The sequence below is a fragment of the Parasteatoda tepidariorum genome, chromosome 3 (assembly GCF_982258835.1).
Source record: "Parasteatoda tepidariorum strain Cologne lab strain chromosome 3, Ptep-v5.0, whole genome shotgun sequence".
Taxonomy (NCBI): Eukaryota; Metazoa; Arthropoda; class Arachnida; order Araneae; family Theridiidae; genus Parasteatoda; species Parasteatoda tepidariorum.
The window spans coordinates 33,892,289-33,904,579 of record NC_141757.1 but is presented as its reverse complement, the minus strand read 5'-3'; the positions used below and the strand labels follow the sequence as shown (position 1 = coordinate 33,904,579).

Here is a 12,291-nt window from a genome sequence, read left to right as displayed (position 1 = left end):
CTTTTAGACCTGTGTTGCCACCAAGAGAAAAGAAATTCCATTGGTTTCATGACTACATTCCTATTTATTAGTCTCATTATATAATATAGACAATTAGAAACATTGAAAACTTGTTTTCCTTTTTAATAAAATAAACATCTTTTTTACTTAGTTTAAATAATAACCATAACTAAAATAACTCCTCATTTACTTAGTCATATTTTTATATAAATCAAATTGATATTACATTTTTATGATAAAGAAAATGCCCAATAACTTGTTAAAAAATATTTAACAAAAAAAATCGATATTACACATTGTGAATAAAAAGAAAATTTACCTTAAATACAGCAAGAAGTGGAACAAAGTCCTGCTCATTTATTGAGGGTGAACCAATTTTAGTGACGAAACACCATTCTCCAATACAATGAATTAGTGACAAAATGAGCTAAAAAAAAACATTTATATTTGAACATTCCTAACAATTATTATTTCTTTTAGGCAAACATACTAATTAAACGTCAATACATTACTTTTTTATCATCTTCTAATAAAATAGCATCAGATGAAGGAAGTAGATTTTCTAATGTGGATGAAAGAACCTAGAAAGAAAATAAATAAATAATGTACAGTGCGCTAAAAAAAAGAAAAGTAAACAGAGCGCCAAAGAAAAGAAAAGACCACCCTGAATAACTTTTGATTTAATGATGGGATTATCATATTCTAGGACCTATTCTTAACGATTTGAGAAGGTGACCTCAAATATGCTAATTAATTAGTGCACACTGTATTTTAAGTTACGAAATTAGACACTAAAACGTACTTTCCCTGAATAAACCTACCTTTTTTCCAATGGATTCCGATTTCTAATCCCTGAAATATAGGGATAGCCTCAATCTGGGAAATATGGTTCACATAGTTTGGTTAAGACAGTAATCTATAATTTCAACCCCTTAATGCTAGTTTAACTTTTTTATATTTCGTAGAACTTGTAAGCGAATTGAAAAATTTCTTGCACACAATTATAAAATTCGTTTATCCGAAGATACTTCCATACAAAAAATAAATGTTAGTAAAGATTTATTATTTTATTTAATAATAGCTGAAAAAATTTGAATAGTAAGGTATGCAATTTTTTATGTAATTTTACATGGCAAAATTCAAAATTTGAGCGAAATCAGTTGAATAGTTCCTGAGAAATCGAAATTTAAACATAAGACTTCTTTAAAATTCAATTTCTCAGGAAATATTCAACCGGTTTTCCTCAAATTTTGTATTTTGCCATGTAAAATTACATACTTTAAAATGATGTAAAAAATTGAATATCTTAAAATTCAAAATTGTTTTGACTATAATTTAATAAAATAATAAATGCTTGCTAAAATTTATTTTTTGCATGAAATTATCTTTGGATAAACGAATTTTATAAAAAATGCAAAAATTTTTCAATTCACTTAAAAGGTTTGAGACATGGTGGAATACGGAAAAAGTAAAATTAACATTAAGGGGTCCAAACTATGCATTGCTCTTCAAATTTAACTATTTGAACCATATTTCTAAGATTGCGGCTACCTCCTTTATTTTTGAGGTTAGAAATCTGAATCCGTGGAAAAAAGGCATATTTATTCAGAAAAAGTAGTGATTTTGTAACTTAAAAGTACCGTCCACACCAATTAATAAGCATATTTGAGATTAAGTTCTGGAATGTGAAGACCCAATAAATAGATCAAAAGTTATTCAAGGTGATCCAGGTTTTTATTGACACACTGTACATAATACAAATATTTCAAAAATGCAAATATTAGGCCAACTATTGTGACAGAAAAACTTACAGACATAAATAGATTGTATTTTATGACATTTGACAAATCCTATCACGGTATCATTCGAAAAAAGAATTATTATGATTTAAATAATTATTCTAATGAAGTTACCAAATCAGCCAAGTCTTTTTTGAAAGAAATCTTGCTCAATATTTCACTCAAACAAGTAAGTCTAGAATATGCTGTTTTTACCCAAAGCATGCCCATAGAAGTATTCCTTCAAAGGACCAAACAAATAGTGATCTAATGGGAACAAATATAGTAGAGCATATCCTCATTCATAGTGTAGGTTTCATCATTAAAATAGTGTTTAAAAATTGTACTTTTCAATCTTCCAAACAAGAGATTTTGCCCTCAGAAAAATTGTAAATCAAGTAATTCACCTGAGGATAGTTAGGTGTTTACTTTATGTGCGGATAAAGGCACCGACAAGGAAGCACCTACAAATCTTCCTACTACATAACTGGAAGTGGGCACTTACCTCAATTACTGTCCTGCATAGATCAGAATGCATTCTCTCCAGTTCTTCCCCATGATCGCACAGCAGAAGCAGCATGTCTGAAGCAACACGAGCCACAGCTTTACAGTTAAACTGTAAAGAAAAATATATTAGGCTCTTTACTTTTATAGGATCTTTAACTGTTTTAATTATCTTTAGCAACCTCATGTAGGTCGATGACTTCAAATGCGCCAATCCATTCAAGTTACTAGTTAAACTAAAGCTTTGTTTACAATTAGTCCACACTGGCTCTCGAAGCAGCAGAGCTGCCACTTTAATTGTCATAAGTAAGAATTTAAATTTATTATGATTTTCAAGTAAGTTTTAATAGATAATAAAAATTCAATTTTTGAAAAAGGCTACACGATTGACCAGTAGAAATTAATTTTGCCCTACATCAGGTGCGTCACACTTTCAAGTCAGGACACATTATCTTGTATAAAATTACAGAAGGTCACCAGCAGGATGAATAAGTAGTTTTAGGTCAATGACGTTATTGGGTTTTGGCAATCCATGCTTTTAATCAGGCAAATCAGGAATATTGTTTGATTATTGTATTTTGCTCGTAAAAGTCAACCGATATTTTAAACTTCAAGTTATAGAAGTCAACCCCCTTGAATTCTCTATATTCAATTAAAAGTTTGTTGAAAGACAAACTTATAATAATAAATTTAACATTGGCTTAAGTAATTACTGAAAATTTACTTAATTTGATTTATTATAAATAAATTTTTTATTTATTTTAATCTGTTAATTGTGCATGCCACTCTACCGTATCAAAATACAAGCACTTTTAAGCAGGATGATGGAATGACAGAGATTTCCTTAAAAATTATATGGCTGGTTCTAAATAGTTTTATTTTGGTTATATTTTCTAGCAAAATTTTTTTTTTGCACAGAATTATATTTTAATTAATAATATTTTTAATTTGATATGGATTTTTATATAGCTTAAATTGCAATCAATTCAAAGAAAATACTAATAATTTTTCCCGAAAAGATTCATCCATTCTACTGGAATTCTGAGAAGCGGAAATCCTTTAAGTTATTGTACTTGTATTTTCAGAAAAATCTAAAAAAAGTGAGATAAATCTGGAAAAGTGGTGTTATGAGCTAAATGAACATAATGATTGGGAAAAGTATAAACTCAATAAATAAGTAAAAAGTAAGAGGCCAAATTATTAAATTATTCAGTAAGATAATTTTAATGCACAATTCAAAACAAAAAAATTAAAAGTTTAAAATAACAATTAAAAAAAATCATGAGTTTTTAACAAGCATGGCAGTTAAATTTTTTTTTAAAAAATCTTAAAATATATTAACAAAAATAATTCAACCACAAACAATAATAAAATAAACAATAAAACCAAAATACCTCTACATCCCTGGGTTTTTGAGTGGATAAAGCAGACTTCAAAGCAAAAATGTGTTATTGAAAGACATGCAGAGCCCAATCACCAAAGATGAAAATAAAATGGAAATAAGAAAATAAAGTAAAATCTATGGAAAATAAAACTATCTAAAAATTGCTTAGTGTAAGTTAGTAAATACAAGGGGAAGGAGGCACAAAAATATGTAAAAAAATGTTGGATTGAAGACTCACCCTAACAGCAATAAGTAAGACTGTAACTGCTTCTTTAATGCGATAGTGACTGGTTTTATTCGTTAATTCTTCATATAAATAAATACCAATACTGTTGATTGCAATGCATCTGATAGAAAAAAGCAGTCATTATAAACACTAAACATACCAACACTTTACAATAGAATACAACAAACAATAAACAGTCTTTTAGCTGGTTATGGTATGCTTAGTGTTAATATATAATGGTCACAAATAAAAGTTTCACACATCTTACACAATTATAAGATAAAATTAGTTTATGGTAGAAAAAAAAGTTAAAATTTTTTTTAAAAACTATATTTTAAAATTGGAAGTTCAGTCTCTTGCTCACGAACCTACAAGATGAATGCACAATCATTCTTGTTTTAGGACAAAACAGAAAGTTCCTTTAAAAACTACAATCATTTAACTCAGGGGATAGAGCATTTGCTTTCAATGAGGCGAACTGAGTTCGAATTCTGGTGATGGCTGATCGGTACCGGACCTGGCTTACACCGACCACATTGCCGACGTAAAATATCTTCAGTGGTAGACGTATCATGGGTTAGAGTCCCCTTGCTGTCAAGCTAACAGTGGGAGGTTTTCCTCTCCACATGTAACGCAAATGAGGGTTAGTTCCATCAAAAAGTCGTCCATGAAGGCTAATTTCTCCCTATATTTGATCTAGGAGTTCTCTTGCTTTCTGGATTGGGTTTAAAATTGCAAGGCTACGGAGTTGAACATTAGTACACTCTACATCACACTCCGTTTTCATTATTTTTTATAATTTCCTTTAATTATTATTCTTATATCTTCACCTTTCTTTTGATAATAAACAAATTATTTCTTTAACAACTGTTATATTGAAGTGTAATTATTGTCAGTTTGTTACTTTTTTATTGAATAACCCATGTTAAGATGTTTGTTATTTTAAGACCTATTATCCGAAAAATCTATTTTCCAGACTTGCTGAAGATCTGTTGATTCTGGATAAGGGACTTTCTCACTGTATATTCATACATCTAGTTTAAAACAGATTTTTAATAGAACTTTAATGATTGCTGAAATAATAATAATAAGGTCACTTTGAGTAAATACAGATTATTTTTAACAAATAATTTTTAGCAAACTATTGAAAACACACCTAAACGTTTTTATAAAGAGAATAACTGTTATGAAGCAAAAGATTTCACTCACCGTGCCAGACCCGCTGGCTCTCGTTTACCGGCTTTGAATAAAATACTAATGATGTGATCCTAAGAGAAGAAACATCAGGCAAAATAAATACTAGTTTTTTTTTTTTTTAACTTTAAAATAATTTACAAAATAATATAATTTTGTTATTAAAAATTTGCTTACTTTAGCATCTTTGCATGCTATTGTGAATAGTTCTGTTGATGAGGGTTGAAGAGTGGGTATTTCTTTGTACACGTTGGTGAGTGAAAGCAGAGCACCTAATATTGATATTGCTTCCGTCCTAGGAACCTGTTTCAATGAATAAGTATGAAGTATTGACACACACACACAAGTGAAAAATACTTTTAAAGGACTTTACTTACTCCTTTAATGTCACTTGAAGATATAACTGTGTCGGCTGCATAAATGAAGTCCATTACTAAAAGTGTGCTACCTGGCAGCCCGATAGAGAAAAAATTTGGTCCACAGTATTTGACTATTGTGTTTATCATATCCTGCAAAACACAGATTTCTCGATGAAAGTAAATTACAAACAGAAAATAAATTGTTTAATTACACAACAATTGGAATCAGCAGTTAATAAGAATTTTGTCTTCCTTTTTTTTTTTAAAAAAAAAAAGACTTTTTTTGTTTTTGTAATGGTTAAGAAGATTTAGCTTATTTTTTTCTTGATTTATAGCATTGAGAACAAAAATAAATAAATAACACTCCAAAGTAATTTATTAAAAAATTTATTTTTAAAAAAACAAATTCAGGTATAATTTTATTATCACTGGCTACTTATAAGTAAACAAAAATCTGCAAACTTTATTTTAATCGATGCAAAGTAGATTTCAAAAATGACTCACACTCAATACCTTACATATTATCGTATATTTGTATTTACTATCAGAATACACTTTTATAAACAGTTGATTTTTCTGTTTCTTGTTTTTCAGACTTTAGGGCTTAAATGCTATTAATGTTATGAATTTAATTAGTTATTTTTGGTAAAATACAAATTATATTTAGGAGTTCAAATTCATATATTCTTCAACTGACTTGAAGCAGAAATTATAAGGAAACAGGTATTCAATTTAGACCATCTTGTTACAAGTAAGATAAAAAAAATAATATTAATTTATGAATTTACACTTCAAGGTGCATAAATTAAAGTACTCCAATTGCAGCTAGTTTTCCAGTGTCGTGGAGGTTAAGATTCCACAATTGACACAACAGCAATGCAATTAGAATTGTGCACTATGTAATAGGACTGGCCAATTTTAAGATTTTGGCATGGCAATGTATCGTCACTCTAACATTTCGAAATTTTGATATATTGCGATGTTTCGTAACATCAATGTGCCATATTTGGTATAGTGTAATTTTGAACTTTTGCACTTTTTGATTAATACATTATTTGACATTAAACTGTATTTTTTTAAAAAAAAATATCCATAAATCTCATTAGTGACTTAACACATTGAAAATAAAAATTAGAAAAAAGAGGGGAAAACTTGCGCAGGAGGGGGCATGCCTCAGAAATGAGACAGCTGCAGCCTATGCTATTGAATAAGTAATTATAAATATAAAATCAACGTTGAAATGCACATTGAGCCAGCATTTATGAAAATTGTTATAAGCAAAAACTAAAAACTTTGCTGCGTGATTGAGAAAGATTGAAACCTGACACCAAAAAGCACGCAACTTCAGAGTCAACCCCTACCTATTTTAAATTTAACTAATTGCCATCAATTATTATTAAAAAAAAAGGAGAATGTGTTAGAAAGTAAAACGGATCAGTGAATAAAAATAAATTAAAACTTCATATTTAGTAAATGGCATTTTATTTAAAAAAATAAAACTTCATTCTTCATATTTCCAAACATAAAAAAATCAGCACCTAAAAATAAAAAATCCACACCAGAGGATTGGTTCTCTATCACATCGAGATTCATTGTGTCAACAGAGCAATGAGTCATGACAAAAGAAACACAGAGAAAGATAACCACCATCGGCATAACTATCACAGTTCAGTTATGATCGGGAAAGGTGTTCTTCGCACGATCTAAGACCATTGATGTATCAGGAAACATTTTCAACATCACGGTAAATCGTGATTTCCCCCTGCTTCAACAAATTGCCGTTCCAAACATTCAATCAGCGATGATTACATAACATCAATATTTTATGATGCATCGCCCAGTCCTACTCTGTACCAGCTGTTTTTGCTTCCCAGCAAGCTGGCATCCATCAATATGAAGCTGGGTGGGCTTCAAGCCAGCACTAGATATAAAATCCTGATCACTAACAATAGCGATCCAATGCTTTAACCACAGTACCATAGCAAAGCCCATACATAAATTATGTTTCCAGTAAAATTTAATAGAAAGTAAATCAATTTAAAAAAACTTCCCCTCTGTTCTTACTTAACAACTCAGTATCTATATATTTTTAAATCAAACTTTTACAATGTTTGATTTTAATAAAAAGAAATTCTTAAAGTTATTTTCGAACTTTTTTTTAAAATTCTGATTTCTTGCTTCACAGTAAATCTGATCATTGAAGTTCATGAAATATAAAATATTTTAATGCACAACAATGTTAACTTAAAATAGTGAACAATGGAAGAACAATGAATATAAACTTACTTGATCATTGGCCATGAGACCATAGTGCAATGAATAGTAGAAGTGAGCAAGATATTCATTTGCTAGAGGTATGTCATGTCTTCTAACCATCAATATGCAGAGAAGTTTAAATGCTGTCAACTTTCCCTGTTTGTACTTTTCAGGTAGATTTAAAGCCTGTTTTGGAATTAAATAAACAATGAAAGATACCTAAAGCAAACAATTCACCTTATTTTTGAAAAAAAAAAAAATGAAAATAAAATGACACTCACTTCAAACAGCCAGGGAGTAACAAGTAATAAAGGTGGCACATAATCAGGAGGGACTGGAGTTGATAAATTATCTAAAGTAACACCTAAGTTGTCACGAATCTGAAAACAAAATAAAAAACTTAAATCAATTAGTTAAGAAAAAAAGTTTCTGAATTTCCACACAGAGAAAGTTAAGGGTTTTACATTAGCTTAATGAGTATGACTAATGAACAGTTGTTACCAATTTTCTCTCAATTTTTCGTTAAAAGAGCAAAACTGTTCGAAATAATTTTTACTAAATAGAACACAAATGACACATTCATTATCTACTTTTAAAACAAAAATAATTTCATATCCCCACTTTTTTCCCCTCAAAGCATAAGACAAATGCAAAACCTACAAGATCAATATCACTCTAGATATTTACAAAAAACCCAGCATATAAATTGCTAAAATAAAACACTTATTAATCATCCACAAAACAAATGCTTTGCCAAATACAGATGACATTCTATATAACCAGAGAAAAGTGGATGTCAGAATATGATAACGAAATATTCCAAGAAACATAAAAATATTGCAAATATTTATATTTTTATTAATATTTTCTCCACTAATTTTGACAAAACTATTAGATACTTTATTTATTAATTTAAGAAAAACATCACTGATAAATTTATTGAAAAGGAAAATTAACAAAAATAGGAAATGTTATTCCGAACTGAAACTGAATGAATGCAGAAGAAATATCATGCTAATATTTAACAATGCGATGTCTTTTAAATCAATATTGAACCATTTTTTTAACTATAAGTAATGCCTTGATCATTTAGGATATGGGTCTAGTGTCTATTTCATTTAGAGGGAGTTGGTGTTATATTTATACTTACCGAATAGTAAATGGGACTTAGAGTATCAGTCATTACAATGGAAGGGTCACTACAGTAAGAAGTCTGACTAAACTGTAACACTTCTTAAAATAACAAGAAAAATAGCCGTAAAAAATATTCTACTAATAGGAAATATTTACACAACATTTCATCATTGAGGACAAATTTATTTTAAAGCAGCAGAAACAAACACTCTCGCTTTAGAATAATCTGAAGAAATGAACTTGGTACCTATCTTGACAAACTTAACAATTAATCTATGAAGGATAGTAAAGATATTGATAAATAAGGGGAAATTTTATTTTAAATTGTATAAATTTTTTTTACAGTGCTTTAATACGCATAATTCAAATTTTGATAGTTACATATTGTCTTGAAATATTTTTAAACAATAATAACTATTTTTATTAGTTTTATTAACTGACAGACCAATTATACAATAGTAGAAACACCAACCTCTTATCAGAGTTTTCAGCAATAGCCATGTCCCGTAGTCTTACAATAAAATATGTTTTGGCAAATTTAAGACATTCTTAAAAAATATTACATATAGATTGATATATTCAAAGAACAGGAACAAACTTAAACTGCCATTAATTTAGTTGATATAATAAAACTATTTAAAATCAAAATTACAAACATTACCAGGAATGTAAAATAGATCATGGAAAAAAAAAGAAAAATATTTCAATGGTAAATTTGTGTTTTTCCAGTTAGGTGAACACTTTCTGGAGATGTTGTAAAATCAGAAGAAAATATAGCTACGTCGTCGAGGTAAGCTCAAGAGAAATTTTTAAATTCTTTTAAGTATTGAAAGAAATTCTCACTTTTACAAAAAGCTCTGAGAGATCAACCAGGTACTTGAGAACTTGAGCATGAACAGAGGCATCTTTAATTTTATTTATATCACCCAGCGCACCCAACATCCGCTTCCACAGCACAACAGCCACATCAGGCAGCCATCCGTTGGTTGTACCACCAGACATGATGCTGCGAGCCTCAATGTGGCTAGAAGTGCCTATTTCTGCAGAAAGAAGAAAAAAAATTGAATGCATTTAGGTAAAATTTTTAAGCAGCTAAAAAGCAATGAAACAAACTATCCAGTTTTACAATATTTTTTAAAAATATATTTTGAGTTTCAAGAAAAATAAATAACACAACTCCCTTCTGAAAACATTGACAATTTGTAAGATTTTAATTTTTTTTCTTCCAATTCTCATTTAATTTATTTGAAAATTTAATAAACAATGCATTTTTGATGTAATTTTTGTGGTTGGTAGGGTTATTTTATTTTTTTAAAAATGGCAACACATTGGTTGACAATTCTTTTGAAGTCAAGATTTATTATTTAATTATTATAAAACGGTAAACACATTAAAAAAAATTCTATGTCACATTAATAATATACACACTGCTACATTTTTAAGTAGTAAATTTGATGAACGCTTGTTACAAATCACTGATGGATATATATATAGTCAGGGGATACATATTTTTTAACTTTATGTTGAATATTATCAATATTTAATACAATATACCAGGCTTTACAGTTTTTAACTATTTTTTCACTTCTAGATCATATTTAAATCAATGAACAAATAAGGAAATATTTTTAGATCTGTAATCTGTTTTGGGAAGTGTTTGTTTGCAGTAAAGTTTCCATCTTTTCAAACTAGCCATCAGTAATAAGTACAATAACACAGACATTTATCCAGTTAGCATTTGCGATATTTAAATAAACACAATTTTAAGGAGTCTGTATTACTCAATTCCATATAGGTATATAATATCAATAATATTATGCGCAAATTTGATATTAAATCATGTAACAATTTCAAAGACATTTTAATTTCTCAAAAATGGAGGTTGGTCATTCAAACGGGTTACCTTCATTGACTTTAAAATGTTATCGTCGGACATGAGTTATCGCGAACAATTTAAATTTTATTCAGTGTCATTTTCTTGGTGCGGAAATGCATTACATTGGCGTCGTAAAAACCGGATCGATGAGTAAAATTTAAACTTAATAAATATGACTCCTACAAATTATGAATTTTTAATCTATTACGAATTTTTAATCTATTATGAATTTCGAACTATTTGAATTATGAATTTTAAAACTATTTTTTTAAAACTATTTTAAATGGATAAACAATGTTCTCTGTTTCAGTTTGCTTTTAATTTTTATTATAAAAATTGGTTTACTTAAAAAAATATGAGTTTTTTCTTTTCTTTTCGATGCTTAGTTTTTTTCTTAATTTAACTTTATAACTAAGTCATTGTGATAGCAAAATTTTTATGCCCATTGACCGAAGCATGAAGTTGTCAAACTCTTTCACAGATCATCAAAAAGAGCTCCTTAAATAAGAACCACTCAGAAATATTTTAAATACATTTGAATCTACTTAGTTGTGTTGTTAATATTTTTTTGTGCTTCTTTATTTGATATTTTCCGCATTTGGTGTGGAAGTTTGCCCGGTCGCTGGGAGAGGTTTTGATGGTCTCTCCTAAAGATTTTCTGCAACACAAAGTCTAAGGAAAAAATTCTGTGCCTCCCAAAAGTGGTTGTAAATAAAGGAGGTTGCTAAAGGAGGTTTTTTCTTGGAAGCTACACTGTATTTAACATACGAAAAATAATTTCCGAAAGGAGTAATTTAATACAGATTTATTCATATTTATCTCATTGTTTTTAAAGCATTGTTTTTAAATTGTTTTTTTTTTAAAAAAAAAAGACTTTTGAAATTTTATGAAACATGTTTAAAAACAGAGATTATGATTTGCAATAACACTACAGAACTGAAAGTCATTAATCTAGAAAAACAATAAACAATATTTTGTTGAATTAAAAACAAGTTTCACTTAAAAAATAGTAATAAAAGATTTTTGATAAATATTTCTAACATTTCTGCTAAAGCAGGTAAATAAACATACCTTTCCTTTTCTTCTCAGAAAGACCTGTTTTTTTAACAACAAAAGAATGAGCACATTTAAAAAAGAGCATATGTAATGAAAAAGCAAGAGAAATCATCTGGCAGCACATTTTACAACACAATTCTAGACCAAGCAAACAAATCACTCACATTTATGACAAAAATGAACAAAAAAAAGCAAGTGTTTTTGAAAGTGGGGATTTGCGGCATAGTTGAAATGTGCAACAAAGGGGAAAAAGTTTTTTTAATGAAATCTGCTTAACCTCTTCTAGAAATCAAGATGCCAAAATGATCCAATGAAATTTTCCGGGTTCCAAAGTTGTCTGATGGAATAAAATAAGTGCAAAACAAAAGGTGAGAAAATGTAACTAAAACAATAATATAACTAAAATGATAAAATAAAGAAACAAAAAATCGGAATTATTAAAATAGTGTTCATTTGAGAGATGGCAATTAACTACTCTATTAATTGAAAACATAATAAAACAAGCCAATTTAACTAATTAACTA

At 28.7% G+C, this 12,291-nt stretch overlaps 1 protein-coding gene across 12 annotated transcripts in view; it reads right to left on the bottom strand.

Moving 5' to 3' along the window:
- LOC107446352 (ral GTPase-activating protein subunit alpha-1) overlaps positions 1–12,291 on the bottom strand; it is a 61,050-nt gene that overhangs the window by 20,339 nt on the left and 28,420 nt on the right. For 4 of the 12 annotated variants that reach the window (XM_087159030.1, XM_087159036.1, XM_087159029.1 and 1 more), the window contains 12 exons: positions 12,045–12,104; positions 9,679–9,875; positions 7,983–8,081; positions 7,732–7,887; positions 5,464–5,595; positions 5,264–5,389; positions 5,102–5,160; positions 3,905–4,013; positions 3,677–3,712; positions 2,284–2,394; positions 513–581; positions 320–427 (listed from right to left, as the gene is read on the bottom strand). In XM_087159030.1, the coding sequence (XP_087015156.1) occupies positions 320–427; positions 513–581; positions 2,284–2,394; positions 3,677–3,712; positions 3,905–4,013; positions 5,102–5,160; positions 5,264–5,389; positions 5,464–5,595; positions 7,732–7,887; positions 7,983–8,081; positions 9,679–9,875; positions 12,045–12,104 (1,262 nt within the window). The remainder of the gene's footprint in view (positions 1–319; positions 428–512; positions 582–2,283; positions 2,395–3,676; positions 3,713–3,904; positions 4,014–5,101; positions 5,161–5,263; positions 5,390–5,463; positions 5,596–7,731; positions 7,888–7,982; positions 8,082–9,678; positions 9,876–12,044; positions 12,105–12,291) is intronic. The other 8 variants (XM_087159039.1, XM_087159041.1, XM_087159037.1 and 5 more) reach the window with 3 other exon arrangements.